The 22,945-nt window shown below is 51.7% G+C and overlaps 2 protein-coding genes across 2 annotated transcripts; one reads left to right on the plus strand and one right to left on the minus strand.

The window, feature by feature from the left end:
- The first annotated feature begins 18 nt into the window (after positions 1-18).
- On the plus strand, positions 19-6,196 carry LRWD1 (leucine rich repeats and WD repeat domain containing 1). Its single transcript, XM_006057146.4, has 15 exons — positions 19-250; positions 751-985; positions 1,082-1,198; positions 1,592-1,729; positions 1,965-2,069; positions 2,325-2,447; positions 2,533-2,635; positions 2,799-2,908; positions 3,091-3,298; positions 3,781-3,853; positions 3,944-4,084; positions 5,202-5,290; positions 5,481-5,636; positions 5,718-5,830; positions 5,916-6,196. Exons 1-15 carry the CDS (start codon positions 171-173, stop codon positions 6,060-6,062), a joined length of 1,938 nt encoding a protein of 645 aa, XP_006057208.4. The 5' UTR covers positions 19-170; the 3' UTR covers positions 6,063-6,196.
- Positions 6,197-6,524: 328 nt separating this feature from the next.
- POLR2J (RNA polymerase II subunit J) lies at positions 6,525-10,968 on the minus strand. Its single transcript, XM_006057147.4, has 4 exons — positions 10,811-10,968; positions 9,425-9,514; positions 7,436-7,610; positions 6,525-6,717 (listed from the first exon to the last, which is right to left on the minus strand). The coding sequence occupies exons 1-4, from the start codon at positions 10,861-10,863 to the stop codon at positions 6,682-6,684; spliced, it is 354 nt and encodes a 117-aa protein (XP_006057209.1). The 5' UTR covers positions 10,864-10,968; the 3' UTR covers positions 6,525-6,681.
- Between the last annotated feature and the right edge of the window lie 11,977 nt (positions 10,969-22,945).

A 22,945-nucleotide genomic window follows, 5' to 3' on the forward strand; every position in this document is an offset into this window, starting at 1 on the left:
GGAGTGGTAGTCCTTGCGCAGGGCGCGAGGTTCGCGGGGACGCTTCCTTCCGGTGGTCGCCGCCGCGGACGGATTCGCGCGGCGCCACCTCCTGGACTGAGGCAAGCGCTGGCGCCAGCATCGGATTCCCGTGCTGCGGTTCGGACACACGCGGACCGCGCCTCCTCGCCATGGCCCCCCTCTCGACGCGGCTGCTGATGCAACGGGGGCGACCCAAGAGCAACCGGCTGGGGAAGATCCGGAGCTTGGAGTAAGGGCCGGAGCCACACTGTCCGCCACCGGGGCCTGGGTCGGCGGGCAATCGGAAAAAAGCCTGGGATTCTTTCTCTCTCCCTTCCCGGCCCCGTTATCACCCCGAGTCTTTAAATACTCGGGCGACACGCCGTCCTCTCCTTATGAGATGGGTCGCGGCGGGGGCGGGGGGCGGGTTCTGGAGCAGCGTTGCCCCAGAAGAGGGCCTGGGCTGCTAGGGAGACAGTCTTGTAGAAAGAATATGGAGCAACCTGTTGAGATAGTTACAGGGGAGCTCAGAGAGCCCCCCCTAGAGGATCAGGAAAAAGCCTCTTGGAGGTAGCCAGCTGCCTCAAGTTCTAAAGTAGTTATAAATGGAGGCGATGTTGGGGATCAACTGCACAGGCAACAAGAACTATCAAGAGAAAAGCCATCGGAGGCCCCTGGGCTGACGTGGGTGTGGGGTGGGAAGTCGGTGGGCCTGCCCCCTGAGCCGGCCCTGTCTGCTCCTCTCCCCAGCCTGTCAGGGCTGAATCTGCTCTCAGAGGACTTGGACCACAAGCTCCTGGGTCGCTTGAAGCAGCTGCAAGAGCTGGACCTCTCCGACAACCAACTGGAAACGCTGCCCGCCGACCTGGGCCTGCCCCACCTGCACGTCCTCCACTGTGCCAACAACCAGCTGAGCGACGTCACCCACCTCTGCCAGTTCCCGCAGCTTGAGGAGCTCAGCCTGGAGGGCAACCCCTTCCTGACAGTAAGTGGGTGCCCGCAGCAGCCCCAGGCACTCGATGGGCTGGGGCTCAGCCACAGACTGGGCGCAACCCCGAGCCGCTCTTCCCTCATCCCCCAGGTCAGTGACAGCCTGAAAGTCACCTTCCTCCTGCCCGAGCTACGTAAGTTCAACGGCAAGGATGCTTCCACCACTCGCTCTAAGGCAGAGAGCCTGAACCGGGAGCTGACCACCAGGGTGAGGAACGGGGAGGAGTCCCCGGAGCTCGGGAGCCTTGAGTGAGTGGCAGAATGGGGTATCTGGAGGACTCCGAGAGGGGCCACAGCGGCCCTGAGACCCTACCCTGACCCAGGGCTCTGATCTTGGCTGTGGTGCTTGGCCTCTTGTTCTTGTGCAGGCAGGCGATGTTGAGACGCTTTCATGGTGACGCTGCGCTGGGCCAGCTTTTCCCTTCGGGGGCTGTTTCTCCCTGTGGCTCGCTTGGGTTTGTGCAGCCGCGAAGGCTGTGGTTCCTGGAGGCTTCCCAGAGGCGATGAGGGCGACGCCTCTGATCCCTAGAGACAGAGGCGCCACAGAAGGTCCAGGAGAGCTGGGCTGGCCTGAGCCTAAACTTGGTCCCTCTCGTGCCAGGTCGCAACTCACTGGAAGAAGTTCATGGCCGCGCTGAGCCCAGAGGAGCAGGCCCAGGCCCAGGCAGACTTTGTGAAGTCGGCTGTCAGGAACGTCCACTACGGGCCCGTGTCGCTCAGCGAATTCACCCAGTGGCGGGTATGCTCTCACGCCGCTGTGCTGCCCATCAGCCCTCCCAGCTCCCTCCTCCCTGGCTCCCACAGCCCGAGCCACCCTGGAGGTCACTGGCCACAAGAGGACGTGGGGAGTAGGGCAGGTCAGGGAAGGTGGCCTGGGGGCTGGAAAGACACTTCCCCAGCTCTGACTGGCTGTCTGGGAGGGGCTTGAGGCCCCAGGACCGTGCCCGGCTTCCTGATGGCCTGCTCCCACCCAGGTGCGGATGATCTCTGAGGAGCTGGTGGCCTCTGGTGGAACCCACGCGTGTGAGGCAGACATGCCAGAGGGATCCCACAAAGCCACAGCTACCCAGCAGCCCAGGGTGAGTGGGGCTCCCGGGCTCCCTGGGCCTGCCTTGGCTCTTCCTGCCTCAAGAGGCATTAGGGAAGTGGGGGACCTTGAGATATGCCCAGGAGATGGTCTCCTGTGCTTGAGTGGGTTCTCTCTGACCCTGGTACCTCTTGCCTCCCATACCCCAGGAGGGTGAAGTTGAGTCTGTGACAGGGAGGAGGTAAGCCCTAGGCAGATGGGGGCCCGGTCAGCACGCCTCAGCCTGCCCCTGCCCTCTCCTCCACAGGCCAGGCCGGTGGCCTTGAGGCGGCCAGGTGATACCCCACTCAGCCTCTCCCCCCAGAAGCGGATGTGCACCTCCCCGTTGGCGCCGGTGGAGGGCAGCCTTGTGGGCTCTGACAGCAGCCAGGTGAGCCCTGCATGGTGGCAGGGAGGCGCAAGGTGGGAGAGGGCGGGGGCAGCTGTGACCGCCGTCTGTCCGCACCACCCTGCAGCTGGAGCCCCTGCACTTCCTGCAATGCCACAGCAAGAACAACAGCCCCAGCGACCTGGAGACCCAGCTCTGGGCCTGCGCCTTCGAGCCAGCCTGGGACGAGGGTACACCCTTCGGGGGCAGGGGCCCTGGGAATTCCACCTTCAGGGGCTACCTGGGAGGGTGGGGAGCAGGGAGGGACAGAAAGCTTAAAGTGTCATCCAGGTCAGGGGGAGCGACTGCCGTAGACAACTGAAAACGTTTTCACCAGACTGACCTCCCAAACAGGGCAGGCAGGGGCTGCGTCGCAGACCGTGGCCACGTGTGGTGGGGAGGCCGTGTGTGTGATCGACTGCCAGACGGGCATTGTACTACACAAGTACAAGGTGCCTGGTGAGGTGAGTGCCAGCGCCTGGCTCCTGCGGGATGGTGGGCAGAGCCTTGGCTCCTGGGGGCAGAAGTGTTGAGGTCGCGGGGCCAGACTCGGCCACCTGCTCACCAGGTGGCCTTTGTCTTTGGTGCTGGACCGCGGTTCCGAAGTAGCTCTGCCCCTCAGTGACTGCTCCCCTCCCCGCTCCAGGAGTTCTTCTCTGTGGCCTGGACCGCCCTGACGGTGGTCACACAGACCGGCCACAAGAAGCGCTGGAACGTGCTGGCGGCTGCGGGCCTGCGTGGGCTGGTCCGGCTGCTGCACGTGCAGGCCGGCTTCTGCTGCGGGCTCATCCGGGGCCACAAGAGGGCCATTGCCACCCTCTGCTTCAGCCCCACCCACGAGACCCACCTCTTCAGTAAGACCCTCCTCCCACACCCCCCAGGGCTCCCCCAGTACCCGTGTCCTGCAGCCTGGCACCTCAGGGCTCCTCCCTGGGGCGGGCCTCACACCAGCTGCCAAGGTCAGCTCAGACTGTGGTAGGAAGCACGAGGCTTCAGAGACACCTGACCCGGCTTCAGATTCTGTCTTGTTCCCCCAACCCGCCCTGCAGCCTTGGAGGTTTCTCAGAGCTAGGGCAGTGTCTGCGATTGGGTGGGTACTCCAGCCCTCTGGATGTGGTGAGGTGATATCTGAGCCGTAGCTGCCTGGTGTGGGGCACGTTAGGTTCGAGCAGGATAAGGACGGGGCCCCGGGAGTCCTGTCTCCCAGCTGTGGCCCTCCCTCCCTCCCTGCCTTGGAAGGGCTGGCCTTGGGAGCCTGGTCTCCACCTAGGATGCAGCCTGCAGGAGGCAGCGGGGCCTTCTCAGAGACACCTGTCTCCTTCCCACCCCTCGCCAGCGGCCTCCTATGACAAGCGCATCATCCTCTGGGACATTGGGACACCCAACCAGGACTACGAATTCCAGGCCAGGTGATGCTACGAGGCAGGACAGCCCGGGACGGGGGGTGGGTGCACCCGAGTCTGCGGCCTCACGCCCTCCCGCTTCTCACCTACTGGCAGCCATCTGCTCACACTGGATACCACCTCCACCCCCCTGCGCCTCTGCCCTGTTCCCCCCTGCCCGGACGCCTACCTGCTGGCCGGCTGTGAGGGCGGCTGCTGCTGCTGGGACGTGCGGCTGGACCAGCCCCAGAAGAAGAGGTGAGCACGGGCAGGGGATGCCCCGAAAGCCCGTCCTCCGAGCCGAGCAGCTGCAGGTCCGAGGGTCTGACCCCAGGCACACCTGCCAGGGGTAGTACCTGCACTATGCCCCTCGCCCTGGGGAGCCCAGAGGCAGTTTCCAGGGCCCTATTTGCAGAGCTGGGGTGTCCGCACCTCCTGCTCATCTCTCAAGGAAAGATCACTTTCCAGCACCCCAGGCTGTGATCACCTCATCACTGCCCAGGTCCTACCACTCGCCAGCTGTGGGACCTTCCCTTGTCCAGCATGATTTCACCTGCGAAGTGGGGACAATAACTCACACCCCAGGACTAGTGGAGGGCAAGGGGGATGGTGTCTGGGCTGGGATGAGGCCCCGGGAAGGCCAGGTTGAGGCTTGTGGCTCTTGGACCCTGAGAGAGCTGAGGCAGTGCTCGGGAGGGAAGCCCTGCCCTCGAGGGTCCCAGAGCCTGGTGGAGGAGACAGGCATTAAAATCACACAAGGCGTGATTGACGTCAGCGACAAGTAAGGCGTTCCGAGAGGAGCAGGGCGGCTCAGGGGACTGAGGTGACTGGTGGCAGAGGGACAGGTCCTCAGGCCTGTGTTCTTCACGGGCCCCAAGGGTCAGGTGGGCAGACAGAGGGAGGGTCTTCACACAGAGGGAAGCGCAAAGGGCAGTGGCAGGGTGAGCCGGCTGACCAGGGAAGTCTGGCCAGAGCTTGGGAAACCGCAGGGAAGGCAAGGGCGAGGTGGCTGGGCCAGGGGACACCAGTCCTGCGGTCCCTGGTGAGGTACTGAATTTTAACCTAAGTACAGGGAATAGCCTGGGGAGAATTTGAGGGCAGGTGGCAGGGGAAAACTAGAACGACCTCTCAGCACAGACCAACTGCCACCGGGCAGTGGTCCACACAGGTGTTGGCGGCCCCCTGCCTCCTCCCCCCCTGCCCACCCACGTCTGCCTCCTCCCCAAGTCCTGTGATGTCTTCCCCGCATCTCAGACGCGTCTGCCTCTTGGGTCCTGAGGAAGTGCCCAGCAGGGATCTGAACGAGCACCCAGCTTTGATGTGTGTCTCTTCCTGCCGCCTTCTGGGCTGACCAGCATCTTCTGCTGCCCCGCAGGGTGTGTGAAGTCGAGTTCATCTTCGAGGGCTCCAAGGTATCCGGACAGAGAGTGGACGGGCTGGCGTTCGTGAACGAGGATGTCGTGGGTGAGTGAGCCCAGCTCCAGGGACAGTCTGGCTTCTTGGGACCCCACTGGGCCCTGGCCAGGCCTTCTGGGGTGACTTCTCTGTGGGCGGGGATTTAGGTCCAAGGGTTTCTGAGGGGGCCCTCAGCATGGACCAGGAAATGTCTGGAGAGGCACCCCCCAACAGGCACAGCTCTTCCTTCTCCCGTCAGCCTCCAAGGGGAGCACCCTGGGCACCATCTGCCTGTGGAGCTGGAGCCAGACATGGCAGGGTCGGGGCAGCCAGCCCACGGTGGCCGTGGTAGTCCTGGCTCGGCTGCAGTGGTCGCCCACCATCCTGGCCTACTTCTCCCTCAGCACCTGTCCTGGTGAGTGGCCCACCTTCCTTCCCTGCCCCCGGCTGCCCCCCAAGTTCTGCCCCACCTGAGGCTCCATTCCTGTCCTGACAGACAAGGGGCTTGTGCTCTGCGGGGACGAGCAGGGCAGCGTGTGGATCTATGACGTCAGGCCCCTCCTGGCGCAGCACTCCCCACCGCAGACCGCCCTGCAGGCCCCCACGCAGGTAGGCACGCAGGGGGCTGGTGCTGCCCAGGGGCCCTGCTCAGGAAGCAGAAGCAGCTGTTCAGCCCCCTCTCTCTTCCCCCCAGATCCTTAAGTGGCCCCAGCCCCAGGCGCTGGGCCAGACGGTGACCAAGACGATGGTGAACACGGTGGTGGCCAACCCCGCCTTTACCTACCTCACTGCGCTGACCGACTCCAACATTGTCGCCATCTGGAAAAGGGGCGAGCCCTGAGCGCACGGGCCCGCCTCCGTCACAGGGCACCAGGGACACAACTTAACTTATTCAGCTTTGGGGGTAGTGACGGGATCTTTATGTCTGTGAGTGTTTTTTTTTTTTTTTTATTAAAACGCTACTTTGTAAGAGAAGCCCGGGGAGAGCTCTCTGTGGGCCCCATCCCCGTGCTGAGTGAGGCCAGCTGGCCAGCCCTGCTGCCGAGGCTTCCAGAGCAGAGACTCTTGGAAGCACGCAGGTTTTCGGTTCCCTTCTGCTTGAGACAGCGCCTGGCAGCCCCAGGTTCCCAGGGTTTGTTAGAGTGAGTTAGCTCCTGCCACCTTCTCAAGACAGAGATCGGGTCTGTGGGCCGGTCCACTCTGAACAAGGCCCCCAAATGGTGTCGGAACAGGTCCTCTACCTCTACTGAACTGACGGTTCTTTGGCCTTGAGGTCATCTCTGCTCAGCCCGCAGCTGGGTCATTTCTGGTCACGCTTTATTAGGAAAATAAACCCAACTCTATATACAGAACACATCGGTGTCTGGGGGTGGGGGCGGGGAGCTCACTGGACTCTACAAGGAGGCCCATGGCTGGAGGAAGTGCTCTTGTCCACCTGGAGAAGAGCCCGGAGCAGCCAGCTACTCGATGCCTTCCTGCTTGTCTTTGATGGCCACCTGTCGGGGAGCGAGGATGTTGGAGACTCAGCCCCAGCCTCCCTGACCAAGGGCCACCAGGAAACCGCCACTGTGCCCCTCCCCAAAGTGCAGCCATGAGCTAAGAGAAGCAGCAAGCTGGGGCCCCAAACATTCCGGCTGCTGGGCAGGTGCCCCAGGGACCCTGGAGCCAGCCCACCCACGCCATCATTCCCCCGCAGCCCAGGTCCTGTTGCCCGGGGCAGGAGGGAGTCGGTGGGCAGAGGTGCTTCCTGGTGGCTCCGGAAGCCGTGGCTCTTTCTCACTCTCAATTATGCCTAGACTTTGAAGACCCCTGAATAAACAAGTGTGGCCACACCCATTGGGGCTTCTTGATGATGGAACCCCCAGGGTACAGTGAGCTGCACCCTGGACAGATGGACCACAGGGAGCTGGCACCACCAGGAAGAGGTTTGGCGGGGCCAGCCCCAGGCAGCGGGCCCCTCACTCCCACAAGACGACCCAGGGCACCAGGGGAGGTCCCACCCCCAGATGCAGAGCGCAGGTTCCAGGCCTCAGCTCCGTCACCCCTCAGTCCACACTTGCTGGATGCTGTGGCGGACATCCCTGCTTGGTCATCACTCCCTTCCCCGCTCCCCCAATAAGTCAGAGGCAATCCCCCGGGGGCCATCCTGGGTGAGGGCATACAGGCTGGTGTCTGCAGGGACCGCCCCCCATCCCCCCTACAGCGGCACCTCACCCGGAAGCGCTCTTCCAGCAGGGACAGCTCGCTGATGAGGTCGGTGATGGCGTTGGTGAAGGCCTCCTGGGGGCTGTAGTCCGGCGTGGTCTGTACCCGGATGATGATCTTGTGCTCCAAGGGGTGCGGGACTTTGTAGCCAGCAAACAGCACCTGTGGGTCCTTTAGGAGCTGCCTGAGACATGGACGGGCATGGTGAGGGAGGCAGGGTGCTGAGCCGAGTGCACTTAGGGCTCTGGCCCCTTTGTGGCCTTCTAACCAAAGGTCTCCCTGTTGGCTTGTGGCCTGAAAGCACACGCATCTACTCCTGACCTTTCAGAGTTTGTGTTGCGGTCACACACCCCCACCCCAGCCCCCGCAAAAATCTTGAGTTAAACAGACACCTGAAGATGACAGAGCCGGTGGGGACTCCTCCCATACACACACCTACAGGCACGAGGGTCAATGACCCTTCCTAGGGAACAGGGTTTCCTGCCAGCTCTGCCCTCAGGGGATGTCAGGGAGCCTGCAAAAGCCCCAGAGAAACCTCCCAAAGCAGGAAAAATCCAGCCAGCGTCCAGTAAACAAACAAACAAAAAAGCCCCATTCCCAGCCCCCAAAGAGCATCTGGCAGAGTAAATAAAGGCAGCAGGTGGAGAAGGCCCTAGGCTCTGAGCACTTAATGAAACAGAAATGGAAACCCTCTGGGCAACGCGGGCTGGCAGCTGCCGTCGGCACACACGGGGCCCCGCTCCACGAGGTTGTGAAGCCTGTGCCCTGGGCACCGGGAGGCTTCCTCCTGTGCAGCTCTGTCAAGTGTGAGGACTCCCCTGGTGGCCCAGCAGTAAAGAATCTGCCTGCCAACGCCAGAGACAAGGATTCGATCCCTGGATCAGGAAGACAACACATGCAACTTAGCAGGTAACTAAGCCCGTGCGCCACAACTATGGAGCCCGTGCTCAGAGCCCGGAGCCGCAACGACCGAGCCCACGTGCCGCGGCCACTGAAGCCCGGGCTGCCTGTGCTCTGCAGCAAGAGAAGCCAGTGCAACGAGAAGCCCTCACACCGCAACTGGAGAGTAGCCTGCGCAGCAATGAAGACCCAGCACAGCCAAAAGTAATAAAATGCTTGATAAAAAGTGTGCACACCAAGGGAGGGGGGGGCCTGGCATAGGAGGGCACACTGGGCTCACACGGGCGGGGGGGCCGCAGCAGGACCCCAGAGACAGCCTGGGTGCAACCCTGGCATGGTGCTGGGCGGGAGTCATCCAGACAGAAGGTGGGCAACCCCGCCCCCTAACTCACACCAAGAGATAAACAGGCTCCTGCCTGGGGCCTCAAACGTGCACACCTGGGAAAGGCTTGGCTTCACTGACAGAGTTTTCCAGCAGCGAGAGGACAAGTTCCTGGGCCAGAGTGGCAATCCCACCGCTGGCCACCTACTGGGCCAGGACTTACTGGTGCAAATACCAGGCGTCAGGTAACCACCAGGACACCGGATGACCAGAGTCCCTCTCCCACCTGCTTCCCTTATTCTACTGTCAATCTCTGGCACGTACATCTTGGAATGCCAGGTGTGACTGACGTCACTATTTGTGACAGGGCGGCCAACCCTGACAGCGTCTCGTGAGCACAGAGCCTCAAGTGGGCCTCCTTTTCTGTGGCTCACTGTGCATTTACTTTCTTTAGTCGGATAACTGAGCCAACACAGAGAAATGGCTGCAACACCAGACATGGGGTCACTGTCATTTGGAAGAAAAGAAACTGGGATCTGTGAATTCCCACAGCCAGCTCCCAGGACTTTCTGGAGCTCAGAGAGCCTCGAGAATGTCTTCTGGAACTTATGCTTGGCCTCTCAAAAAGCCCATCAAACATAACTCCCAGGACTTCACTGGTCATCCCGTGGCTGAGACTCCATGCTCCCAATGTAGGGGGCGCAACACCCGGTGCAGCCAAGTAAATAAATATTTTAAAAAACACAATCCCCAAAAGCCACTGACTTGGAACTTACGATTTAATGATGTTTCCTAGCGTGTGGTCCTCCTTGTTGATGGTGAACAAACAGGCATTGGGTACTTTGGTGTCCTTGTTAATGGTGATCCTAGGAAGAGGCAGAGGCAACAGATTGGGGGGGTGGGGGGGTTCCTCCCTGGAGTCTAAACCCTGTCCTCCAAGGCAAGCTTAGGCCCTACCTCCTCCTGAGAGCCCTTCCCCATCTCTTCATTCCATACAAACCTCTCTGACTCAGAGAAGCCCAAACCCAGCCACACCTGGAACTGTGGGACCCTCACCTACTCTGAATTATCCCTTCTTCTCAGAGCAGAGCTTCTCAACTTTGGCACCACTGGTATTTTAGGCCAGAAAATTTTTTATAGGGGGATGTCTGGTACACTGTAGGGTATTAGCAGTAGCCCTGGCCTTTACCCACTAGAGACCAGAAAAGTTTGCAGACACTGCCAAAGTCCCCTGGCGGGACAAAGTGGCCCCCCAGGTTGAGAACCACTGCTCTCAGGGGAGATTGAAGTGGCTGGCAAGGGGCTACGGGCTAGACTGCAGAGACCTGCAGTTAAGACCAGGCAGCTAAGAGAAAGAAAAGCCAGAATTTCAGATGGTCTTCTGGAGGGACTTTCCTGACAGTCCAGTGGTCAAGAGACCCCGCTTGCACTGCAGGGGATGCGGGTTCCATCCCTGGTCGGGAAAGATTCTTCCCCATGCCACCGCAGCGTGGAGAAAAAAACAAAGCAAAAAAATGGGTCTTCTTTGTGCTGAATCCTAGACTAAGCACTTCACATAAATTACCTAATTTAACTTCCCCTAAGAGAAAATTCTGTGACTCAATATACTAATAAGCCCATTTCTCAGATGAGGAAAGTGGTTCTCAGGCAGATTAAGTCACTTGCCCAAAGACACAGAGTTCTTAAGTGGGGGATCCCCAGGCAGGCTATCTGAGCACTGGACTGCATTTTCCTTCACCAGCAGACAATGAGGAATCACTGGAGATTTTACACCGGCGAATGAAGATCCGGTGTGAGTCTGACAGCCATCAGACTGTCCTCTGGATGCAGCAAAGAGGATAACGGTGCCGGGTGGGAAGACTTTGGAGCCAGAAACCCTGGGTTCGAATACAGATCGGCTAATTTCTCTGAGCCTGGGGGAGTTACTTAACCTTTCTGAGCCTTGGTTTCTTCGTCTACAAAATGGGGCGGCTCACCACCGCCCAGGACTGTCTTAAGTTTGGCAGACACGGGTGTCGCGCATTCGGCGAGTAGACGCTCGAGCAAAACCTGCTTCTGTCTCCCGATAGAGGACGGGCAGAGAAGCCCCAGAATCTGCGGGTGCAGACGGTCGAGGGCCCGCGACCCTCCCCTCGTCCCTGACCCAGGTTGGTTCCACTTACTTCTTCTCGCCCTCGAAGAGCAAGAACGACTCGAAGGCGGGAGGGGCGTTCATCCTAGCGTCGCGGCCACCTCCTAAACCTCTGTAGCAGCCACCGCCGCCTCCAGAGCCCTACCAAGCGACCACTTCCGGATTAGCGGCTGCTTCCGGATTACGCCAGCAGTGCCAAACCCGTGTGAGGATCGGCTCGTTGCCCCCTATCGGTCTGGAGGATCCTGCGCAGGCGTGAGAAGCCGCCAGGCGTGCTCGTGGCTCTGCGCATGCGTGAATCTAGAAGCTCCTCTCCGCTCACCTGCGGGTCCTGGCGTCCTTTGGCGCTCGGTGGGAACGCTGAGGGGTGCTCTTTCAGTTCTCAGACATCCTGTCTAAGCCAAGCGGGAAGCCAGCGATGTATTTCCCTCTGCTCTCTTTGTCCCTTTATCCCTCTTTGGAAATGTGCCCTTGGAGTACACAGCAACAGGCTCTTGAATGGAGAAGGAAGCCTTGTGGTAGTGGGCAGGTGTGACCCAAAGGGACGGAAGAAACCTCCCCTGGGCTAGACTGTTGTGTATGAAAAAAATCCCCGTGCCCACACAAAGGGCTACAAGACCCCTGGCCGGGTTGTCAACTGACTTTCCAGGTGGGCTTGTAGCCTAGTGAGTTTCTTGTTAGAGGAGGGAGGGCTAGGGAGGAAGCAGGTGTAAATAGGTGGGGACACACACACACACAAAAATGTCTGCCATTTCAGTAAACAAAGAACGGTTGCCCACTATCTAGTTACCAGCCCCTGACAGTGTGCCCTGAAGGGAGTTCAGGATGGAGAAAAACAGGATGCTGGCCCTAGACAGTTAGGATGCATATCTAGAAATCACTTCAGTGAGTCCACATTCTTGCATTTTCCCAAGAAAAGCACTGAAATCCTTGAGTGTCTGTCTTTTGTGATTCAGTTCAGTTCAGTCGTTCAGTCAAGTCCGACTCCTTTCAACCCCATGAATCGCAGCACGCCAGGCCTCCCTGTCCATCACCATCTCCCGGAGTTCACTCAAACTCACGTCCATCGAGTTGGTGATGCCATCCAGCCATCTCATCCTCTGTTGTCCCCTTCTCCTCCTGCTCCCAATCCCTCCCAGCATCACAGTCTTTTCCATTGAGTCAACTCTTCGCATGAGGTGGCCAAAGTACTGGAGTTTCAGCTTTAGCATCATTCCTTCCAAAGAACACCCAGGACTGATCTCCTTTAGAATGGACTGGTTGGATCTCCTTGCAGTCCAAGGGACTCTCAAGAGTCTTCTCCAACACCCCAGTTCAAAAGCATCAATTCTTCGGCACTCAGCTTTCTTCACAGTCCAACTCTCACATCCATACATGACCACTGGAAAAACCATAGCCTTGACTGCCGGGGTCCAGCCCTGGTGGATCAGGGAATTCGAAGCAGGGACGGCGGCGGCGAGGATCAGGAAACAATTGCTTAATTAAATGTTAATTAAGGATATAAAGAGTGGTTAAATAAGGATAGCTCAGTGAGGAAATTCAGTGGAGAAAAGAGGCTGAATAACTCAGCCAGAAGGTGAGAGAAAGAACGACATGCGGAGACCAAGTTTCGGTGAACAAGGCCCACACTTTATTTTCCAAAGTAGTTTTTATACCTTAAGTTATGCATAGAGCATAATGGGGGAAGGGGTAGAGTCATGCAGGAAGCCAGGCTTTCTTCCTGCAAACTTATCATATGCAAAAGTTTAGGTGATTTGCATCATCTTCTGGCCCAGAGGCCTGTTAACATCTTAAGACCCTTTCTTCAGAAAACTTATTTTTCTCTAAAGGTGATTAGTCAGGCACCACCCTCCAAAAGCATTAGATAAAGTTGCATTCTTACAGGGCAAAGGTGTGGTGGGCTATAACAAGAAAAAGAATTAACTCAAGGGTCCAAGGTTACAAACATTAAAGCTACTGCTTATACCAATTATATTAATCAATACACTGCCAGGGACACAGCAGGTAAGGGATATGGAAACTTAGCAGCAAACATTGTCCCAACAAGTGAAAAACCCTTCACCAATACAATTTCTAATCAGTCTTTTAACTGCTCAAAGGAATATGTATTTAGACAGTTTAGAACATCTCATGCCTCTCACGGTTAGGAGGCTCTGAACAATCACATGTGGCCGGAAGAACCTATTCAGGAGAGAGATGGTGGTGGGGTACAGCCCCCCGTAAAGTCAGAGGTGTAGGTGAGAGCACAAAGCAGTAAAGTAGGCAGACTCTGGTTTTGGGGGTAGATGCTCGAGAATTTCCAGGGGGACTCCTGAGGCTCGATCCCGCCTTCTTCATGGCGAGCCTCCTTCCTCATGACCTTTGCCACGGGCGGAATTCCTCACTCTGGCTCCTGGGATCTCCCCTTTTTTTTTTCTTAAAACAGCCAGATGCAGCTCAGTCGCGAGCTTCTGAATGTTCTGCCGAAGAATCCTGACAATACAAGGAAGAATGATTATGAGAGCAAAATTAGAACTAAAGATATTAGACAGAATGTTTTTTCCAGAAATAAAGTTAGAGAAGGTGTGAAAAAAGTCATTAGCTGCTCCAGCGGAGGTAAAATCCAGTCGAGAGTGTTCCAGGGTCTGTATTTGATTATGAAGTTTCCCTAAGTCCAGGCCAATGTCAGAGCTGTTCCAAACACCTGAGATAGGATTTTTAATTTTTTCCCATTTATAATCTGTCTCGTTTACCTTCAAAGATGTCACGCATATCCACCGGTAATCAGCGTGGCAAGACAGAGCCATTTTCACTTTTAAAGCCTGTAACTCAGTCCCAATATGCATTATTGCCTCTTCCAAGGCATCTACCCTCATCTCCAACTTTCTGTCTATAGCTTCCTGTGTTGCTAGAGTTAAAGAAATATTTTTAGACATGGTATCAACATATTGGGCAGTATGCACTTTTGAGTCAATGATATTGCTGCCGCAGTAACAGAAGTAATTGCTGCTATTAAAGCTGATATTCCTCAAATAAGTAAGCCCACAAATTACCGTTGTCGCATTAAATCTTGTAGTTGTTGTAATACAGCAAGACCAATAATTATCATATCAATAAGTGGTTACATCATAAGATAAGGTGGACATTGTAACACTACAAAGGAGCAAACATTATATTGAGGGTTTAAACAAGATGAGAGCACACATTGTTCACAAGTCACTACACTGGGTCCACCAGTGAAAGTCATATGTACATTAAGTTTTCCAGAATCGTAGGTAAAGAGAAAAACATAAGGAGAGGGTAGACAAGCCAAAACAGAATAAGTAGAATTATTTTCTGGTTGGAGTTTGCGCTGCAGCAGCCCCATCGGTCTCGCCAGGATCTCGATGTTTATCTTGCCTCACCTTCTGGCGGGCTTCTGTTTTGTGATCGAAGCAATGGGGGAACTGGATGTCTGGGGGACTGCAATATGGCGAATCAGCCTGTCCCGGATCTAAATTGGAGAATCTGCATCCTGTGGAAAAATACAAGCACATCCTCGACCGCTAGTTAATAATGGGTCAGGACCCTTCCATTGTCCTGAGAGGAGGTCCTTCCATTTGACTAATGGTTTTGTATCTTGTTGTTTCGGACGAATCAACATTTAGGTTATTTATTACAAAGAGAGCATGTTGTAAGATCTGATGGGGGGAACTTACTTAAACTCCCCTTCCTTTAATTTTTTGAATTTTTAATGTTTGATGTGCTCTTTCCACAATGGCTTGTCCCTGTGTATTATAAGGGATGCCTGTATTATGTTTAATTTGAAACTTTATACAAAATTCCTGAAAAGACTTAGAAGTGTAAGCAGGAGCATTGTCAGTTTTCAAAGCTTTTGGCAGGCCCAAATATGAAAAACAAGTAAAGAGATATTGTATTACATCTTTAATTGCTTCCCCTGTACGAGCAGTTGCAATAATAACGTGAGAAAAGGTATCTACAGTTACATGAACAAAGGACAGTTTTCCAAATGAAGAGACATGAGTTACATCCATCTGCCAGAGTGCATTAGGTTTGAGACTGTGAAGGTTAACTCCCATAGGTAGACTATTATAAACAGTGGGGCAGTGTAAGCAAGAACGCACAATCTCTGGAGCAGTCTCTCTGGGAATTTGGAATTGCTATCTTAAGGCAGTAGCATTTTGGGGATGAAGTAAATGAGAGGCTCTGGCCTCCTCAATCACAGTAGCCTCCGTATTTCTGGTTAGTAAGTCAGCCAAATCATTAAAGGCATTTAAAGGACCAGGCAATCCGGAATGAGCCTGAATGTGTCCAATGAAAAATATTTTATTTCTTTTCCAAATTTGTTGCTGTAATTTAGTTAACAAATGAAATATGGTAGTTTTATTTTCAGGCAAAACCGCAGTTTCAATGTGTGGAAACAACCTGACAATGTACTGAGAATCAGAATAAAGGTTAAATTCTTCACCTGCAAACATAGCAAAAGCCTCTATGACTGCTGTTATTTCAGCTCTTTGAGCTGAAGTTTCCTGTGTTTCTAAAACCATTTGGTGATTTTTAGTAACTATGGAGGCTTTACCGTTTGCTGACCCGTCAGTAAAAACTATTTGAGCATTTGAAACAGGAGATTGTTTACATCTGACAAGAAAAATAACTGGATGTTTGGATATAAAATTCAGCAAAACATGTGAAGGTAAATGATGCAAAAATCTGACCAAAATAGTTTCCTATAGCAATCTGCCAATCCTCATCAAACATTAGAAGAGCATCAAGTTGTGCCTTATTATATGGAATTACAATTTCTGATGGCTCTTTACCAAATAATTCAATGCTCTGCTTTTTTCCTTTAATATCGAAGTAGCTATCAATCCTGGATAAGAAGCTGCTACTTTTTTTAGTTTGAGCGGGAAGATGGACCCACTCTAGGGGGACGTTTTGCCATAAAACCTAGTTTTTGTCTGGCTACCCCAATTACACCTATAGGGGTTGTATGGCAAAGGAATTGTCAAGCAGTTGTCAATTTAATTTTTTAAATTTTTAAAATTTACATTTTAACAACATAAATTTAGGGATATGTTAATTTAGGTCTAATGTTTAGTTTAGGTCTCTGTATTAATTTAAATAATAAATGTATAACCTCTTTATCTTATTTTGGTATACAGATATACCTAAATGAAAAATGTATTTATAGATGTATTTATATATGGCAACAAGTATAAACTTATTGACGTATAATATATATAAATCAATATACTTGAATTAATCTTTATAATTAATATATTAATTAATATATATATTACAGCAATACAACACGTACACAGCTAATACCAACCAACACAAACCAATGCACTGCAATAATACATGTCACACATATATAATTATACAGTATATAGAACATAGATCATCACAGCACATCAATCTATACCAATTAATATCAGCCACACACACGTTACATTACTGCAATATATATTTAATTATACAGTATATAGTATACGTACTAATTTATATACAAATTAATTAAGTATAGATCTATAAATAGAATCAGGTATACCTTTATTATATTTTATTTATACCCATACCTAATTAGGCAAATATATTTATATTATGTTTTTATAACAATATATAAAGTATTGTTAATTGTACCGCCAGTTGATAACTAAGAAATTGAGAAAACCCTTCTCTGAGTATCTCCTATTTGAGACAGCACGTCCCTCCCCCATAGGGTAAAGGGGAGCGTAAGAACTACATAGGATTGGAAAGTTCCACAGGTATCCTCAAACTGCCAATCTAACATTTTTGAACTTTTAACTACTGTGGGGGCTTGAGGGCAAATGAAACAAAATTTGACCCCTGAAATCTATCAGGGCAACTTGCCAATCATCACTATTTTGTAAAAGACTTGTAGTTAATCCTTATTGAATGGAATTATTATATTTGCTACTTCTTTTCTAAGAAGTTCCACACTTCTTTTTTCCTCCTTTTATAATTAATTGTGCCACCAAGCTGGGATAAGATAAAACTATTTTTCTTGGGGTCACTGGTAGATGGAACCAATGGGCCTTTTTGTCATAAGCACCCTGTAGGTGTATGTTTTGTGGCAAGAATAATTTAATCTCATCTTTTGGTAATATTAATCCTAATTAACTGATCATTTAAAGTCTCATCTACCGTAACAAGAGCCGACTCTGCCTCATTAGTCAACTTTTTCTTAGAACTGGAATTAGGATCGCTTTTTAAGCAATCAAACAAAGGCTTTAAATCTGCAGTAGTCAGTTTTAAATGTGGGCGTATCCAATTAATGTCCCCTAATAATTTTTGAATTTGGCAATAAGGAGTTCATGGTCTGAGCCACAGTCAGCTCCTGGTCTTTGTTGACTGTATAGAGCTTCTCCATCTTTGGCTGCAAAGAATATAATCAATCTGATTTCAGTGTTGACCATCTGGTGATGTCCATGTATAGAGTCTTCTCTTGTGTTGTTGGAAGAGGGTGCCTGGCGTGCTGCGATTCATGGGGTAGCAAAGGGTTGGACACGACTGAGCGACTGATCTGATCTGATCTGATCTGAGCTGAATAATTTTTGGAAGTCATTTAAAGTTAGTAAACAATCTCTCCGCAGCTTCAAAGGGGCATTATCAGTTTTCAAAACTTTTGGCAGAACTAAATATGAGAAGCAAGTAAAGAGGTGTTGCACAACATCTTTATAAGCTTCTCCAGTTATCATTTTGTAACCTATATCTGGTCTATAGCTTTTTAGATGACAAGCAACCATCTAATCTTTGCTTGAATACTTCCAGCAATGGGGAACTCACTACTCTTCAAGGTTTTAAACTCTCCCTCACCTTTTTCTCTACAGCATTCCCACCCCGCATACCACTTTCTCTAGTCCCACCAACTCATTTTCAGTAGTATGTGTTGGCCAGGAGCTGGGTCAGTCTTTCCCAGCAATGTTAAGAAACGTCTGCTCTTGTGTCTAATAGCCCTGACATTTTATTTTCTTGAATTAAAAAAAAATTTTAAAGGCCTAGAAGCTGTAATTTCCTGTACCCAAAAAGCTAGATCACTAGATCTAAATCCTCTGGGGCCCCTATCTTGAGAAGTCAAGGCTTTTCTTGTCTGATAGGAAGGTAAAAGCAAAAACTGTGTTATTCTTTGACCTTTATTAATTTGCACAGTTTGAGTAGGCGGTGAGATCAAAACTTTAATTTCTCAATATAATCAGAATCTACTACACCATGCACCACCGAAATTTTTTGAAAAGAAAGCGAACTATGTCTCAGCACAAATCTTACAATGCCCTCAGGCAGGGGGCCAGCCACTCCCGTTGGAATCAGAGCAACCAGCACGTCAGGGGTTAATATTGTTGCTAAATCCCCTTACCTTTCCGCTTTTCTCTTAGCCTGGGTGAGACGCCCCCGAGGGGGTTTTCTCCAAGGAGCATGCTCTGCATATTGTGCACGCAGTCTGTTTTAAAAGCTCCACTGTTGTATAGAACAGTCTTTTGGACTCTGTGGGAGAGGGAGAGGGTGGGATGATTTGGGAGAGTGGCATTGAAATATGTATAATATCATATATGAAATGAGTCGCCAGTCCAGGTTCGATGCACGATACTGGATGCTTGGAGCTGGTGCAATGGGACGACCCAGAGGGATGGTATGGGGAGGGAGGAGGGTTCAGGATGGGGAACACATGTATACCTGTGGCGGATTCATTTCGATATATGGCAAAACCAATACAATATTGTAAAGTTAAAAAATAAAATTAAATTAAAAAAATAAATAAAAGCTCCACTGTTCAAAAAACTTTTTATCTTCCTCAGGCTTAGGCAACACTTTGAGAGGTTTTGGGGGCAAAGTGGGGAACTCTTGGGCCCTGGAAGGTGCAAACGGAAGCGGCGGTTATCGCCTTAAATCAGAAAGTGGTAGATAAGTTTTTTTTAAAGCTTTGCGCAGAGGGAGAGGGAGCTCCACAGGGCGCCTGGTCACAGCGTCTCTTACTGTCTCTCTCTCTCTCCCTCTCTTCCTGCCTTTCTCACTTTTCTCTCCCCCTTCCTTTTTCGCTACCCTTCTCTTTCCTTCGTTTCTTTCCCTTTACCCTCTTTCTCTCTTTTTCTTCCTCCTCCCTCTCTTTCTCTCTGTATCTCTTTTTCTAACTTCCTTTCTTCCTTTCTCTTTCTTGCTTCGTTCCCTGATTTCTTCCTTCTCCGTTCCTCTCTCCTTTTCACTTTTTATCTCTTTCTCTATTTTCTTTTTCACTTTTTTTTTCTTTCTTTTTTTTTTTGCTTGGGTGAGGTCCCCCTGAGGGAGTTTTCTGCAAGGAGTAGGCTCTGTATATTGTGTATTCTTTAAAAGCTCCTTTGTTTAAAAGAAATTTTTTTAATCTTTTTCAGCCTTAGGCAATGCTCTGGGAGGCTTTGGATGTCAACTGGAGAATTCCTAGGCCCTGGCAGGTGCAAGCGGAGGTGGGGTAGTTGCCTTAAATCAGAAATTGTTGGATAAATTTTTAAAGGTTTGTGTAGAGGGGGATGGGGCTCGCCAGGGCGCCCGGCCCGCAGCATCCTGTAAGCCTTCTCATTCCTCTGGAGGTAGAGCACAGTCTCCCTCCTTTTCTTTGTCAATGGCAGAAAATATGATCTGCGCAGAAGATGGAGACCCACTACCATCCACCGCTATAGCCTCTCCCATAGGCCATCCAACAGCCTTATGACGGGGGTCCAGAATATTTTTAATCATATTTATAGGATAAGTTTTTAGTTGTTTTTTTACCTTCACCCAAGTATCTAACAGTACCCTCTTCTGGAAACCAAGGACACTGTTCTTATACAAATGAAAAAAATGATTGAATGGTAGATTTTTTAACTTTGATTCCTCTCTTACTTAATAACTGCAAAATTACTCCTATAAAGAGCTGTCTTTCATTTGATTCAGTGTTACCCATGTCAGAAAATTAAGTATAGTAGAAGATTTAGGTTTAGTTTTCAAAGATCAGGTTTCTTTCAACCTTTTAACTCTAGAAACCGGGTTTTCTCTCAAACCCCTTTGACACTTTCCACAAAAACCGGGTTTTCTCTCAAACCCCTTTGACACTTTCCACCACTACTCGCCCTGTCTATCCTACAAGGGGGTCCGCGGCACCCTGGGTGGGGGCCTATCAGTCCCGTAAATTCAACACTTTCTCAACACTTTTTCTGAGGTACCTCCCTTCGAATTAGCCTGTTCCGGGCGCCACTTAGCAAAGTAATGTCTCTGCTTTTCAATAAGCTATCTAGGTTGGTCATAAGTTTTCTTCCAAGGAGTAAGCGTCTTTTAATTTCATGGCTGCAATCACCATCTGCAGTGATTTTGGAGCCCCAAAAAATAAAGTCTGACACTGTTTCCACTGTTTCCCCATCTATTTGCCATGAAGTGATGGGACCGGATGCCATGATCTTCGTTTTCTGAATGTTGAGCTTTAAGCCAACTTTTTCACTCTCCTCTTTCACTTTCATCAAGAGGCTTTTTAGTTCCTCTTCACTTTCTGCCATAAGGGTTGTGTCATTTGCATATCTGAGGTTATTGATATTTCTTTCAGCAATCAAAGGAGCGACCTGTTGATACTCAACTACATGTGCTGTGTTTTTCAGCAAAAAAACAAACAAACAAACAAGAAAGCTCCTATATATCCTGGCTCCTATCTTACCTCTTTGGAACAGTTCCTCACAGCAATCTGAAAGGCTGTCTCCCAGGCTTTTGTCCTCAGTAGGATCCCCAATAAAACAGAACTCACTCGGGAATTCCATGGCTATCCAGTGGTCAGGACTCAGCACTGTCATGCTGAGGGCCAATTCAATCCCCAGTTGGGGAACTAGGATCCTACAAGCCACGTGCAGCAGAAAAAAAAAAACAAACACATAATATCCAACTTCTGGGTTGTGTATTTTTGTTCTGAGTCAACACAGTTGTGAGAGGAACTCAAAAGGATAAGGGTGTGAGTCGGTTCTGGTTGGTTGATATTTTGCAGACTACAGCTTAGAATAAAAGTCCTACCTGAGCAGTCAAAGCAACAGGGTCTCAGATTAGCTGCTGGAGCTGTAACCGCTCCCTAGATACTTCTTCAGGTCTGGACCACAGCTGTGGAGCCCCCAAGGAAATCTGGAGCTTTCCTCACCACTTCCTGGGAAGGACTATTTCCTACTTGAGCTTGAGACCTGTGGTGTGAAAATGTCATATGCTGGAGGCTCACACCAACCTGACTCTCTGGGCCAAGAGTCTTTTAGGTTGTGACTGTTTTTTAAGTTGACAGTTTTACTGGAATACACCATCCCCACTGGTTTCCTCATTGCCTGTGGCTGCTTTTGTGCTACAAGAATAATTGTGACCAAAACCTGCATGCCTGGGCCTTTGGAGGAAAAATCTGGCAATCCCTAATCTTGGGGAATGAACCCGTGTTTGACTTTGATAGAGCCCAGACACGGAAGTTACTTATTAACTTGCAGGTTTCCATCCCATACAGAACAAAACTTCATCCACCAGTTTTGTATCTAATATCATCATCTTATTCTAACATTTCCCAGCTTCTCAAAATAGTCTGTGAACCAGCTTTGCTCAACACTCGTTTCCTCCTTGAAGTGTAATAAATCTTTGTTACATGTTCATGCTATATTTGTCTGAGTCATTTTTTAACGTATTTGAAAATTATATTTTAACAGGAGTTTCCCAAGAGGAGGTTGGTGGGAATTTGCCCAGATTTCCTATGGGATCGGCCCAGAGGATGAAGAAAGGCACATACCACATGAGCTAGGCCCACTCAGGGCTTCCCAGGGTGTCTGCTTTGTACTGAATGCCAGCCCCAGGGCTGCGGGCCTCTGTCTGAGGGCCCAATCAGACTCTCAAGACAGCTGGGGGGCGGGTGAATAACAGGCCTGGCGATCCCAGGGAGTGGTACAGAATCCCTGGGCAGGTGAGAGGGTGACCTGCAGGGCCACCTGGACTTGAGGGAAGCAAAGAGTCTCTTCTCTCTCCTTTTTCCAGGGGGCTTCTAAAAAGAACGTAGCATCCTGGGCTGTAGGGAGCTCTGCTCTGATTCTGAGAGGAGAACCCGGACCGGTGGGTATTCATGGGAGAGGTGGCTACAGTGACTACTCCCCTCACCAGATTGGAGGAGAGGGTGGCAGTGACCACGCCCACATCAGATTCATTGGAGGAGAGGGTGGCAGTGACCACGCCCACATCAGATTCTTCGGAGGAGAGGGTGGCAGTGACCACGCCCACATCAGATTCTTCGGAGGAGAGGGTGGCAGTGACCACGCCCACATCAGATCCATTGGAGGAGAGGGTGGCAGTGACCACGCCCACATCTGAACCACTGGAGGAGAGGGTGGCGAGGGTGGCCAGTGTTGCCAGTGGGTGGCTGGCTGTGTGTGTATGCAGTTAAAATCTGCAGTTCTGGGACTTCCCTGGTGGTGCCCTGGTTAAGACTCCGAGTTTCCGTGGTTAAGACTCGAGTTTCCAGTGCAGAGGATGTGGGTTTGATCCCTGGCCAGGGAACTAAGATCTCATATGCCAAGGGTTGTGGTCAAAACCGCCCCCCACCCCCACCCCCATGGTTCTACTTGGGCAAGCCCCTTATAAGTGCACACCTGTCTTTCCCCTTCACTCCATGCCTTGGGGCTCAGCAGACCCTGGGGTCCATACTGCCTGATCAGGAGGTCCTTGAAACCCAAGAAGAGCCAACAGGCAGGAGATGTGTGTGAGACCCTAGGGAAGTAGCCAGAGAAGCAGGAGTTGGTGATGGGGGCAGGGAAGAGCAGGCTGAGGCCCCCTGGCCCTGAGCCCTGGGCCAGGGAGGGAGAGGGGATGCCCAGCCCTGCAATGAAGCTGGTGAGGCCCACAGGCTGGCAGCATCATGACCAAGAAGAGATGAACATCCAGGGGGTTGAGTTGGTGTAAGCTGTGGGGGGAACCACCTATCAAGGCTGTGGCCAGGAGAAAAGTCTGATATGGCCCCAAAAGCCACGGGGTTGAGGGGAGGGGGCAGCCCCCTGTGCCTTCATCACCTCTTTGCCTTTCTGGGCCACCCCTCAAAGAACCCAGTTTGCAGTCTGCCCAGATGGTCCTGCCCCAGAGCCTGGCTAGTCAGCCGGGTCAAGGGTCCTGCCTGTAACCCAGGCCCTTGGGAACTGTTCCAGGTCTGGGCTCACAGGGGAGGCTC

The sequence above is a fragment of the Bubalus bubalis genome, chromosome 24, assembly GCF_019923935.1.
Source record: "Bubalus bubalis isolate 160015118507 breed Murrah chromosome 24, NDDB_SH_1, whole genome shotgun sequence".
NCBI classification, from domain to species: Eukaryota; Metazoa; Chordata; class Mammalia; order Artiodactyla; family Bovidae; genus Bubalus; species Bubalus bubalis.

What these genes read in the sequence shown, in the direction of transcription:
- LRWD1 (XM_006057146.4), top strand. Translation starts at nt 171, where the DNA reads ATGGCCCCCCTCTCGACGCGGCTGCTGATGCAACGGGGGCGACCCAAG. An exon ending in GGGAAGATCCGGAGCTTGGA is followed by an intron (nt 251 to 750) that starts GTAAGGGCCGGA and finishes TCCTCTCCCCAG; the next exon opens with CCTGTCAGGGCTGAATCTGC. An exon ending in GACTACGAATTCCAGGCCAG is followed by an intron (nt 3,854 to 3,943) that starts GTGATGCTACGA and finishes ACCTACTGGCAG; the next exon opens with CCATCTGCTCACACTGGATA.
- POLR2J (XM_006057147.4), bottom strand. Translation starts at nt 10,863, where the DNA reads ATGAACGCCCCTCCCGCCTTCGAGTCGTTCTTGCTCTTCGAGGGCGAG. An exon ending in CTCTTCGAGGGCGAGAAGAA is followed by an intron (nt 9,515 to 10,810) that starts GTAAGTGGAACC and finishes GCCTCTTCCTAG; the next exon opens with GATCACCATTAACAAGGACA. An exon ending in TGCTGGAAGAGCGCTTCCGG is followed by an intron (nt 6,718 to 7,435) that starts GTGAGGTGCCGC and finishes GCTCCCCGACAG; the next exon opens with GTGGCCATCAAAGACAAGCA.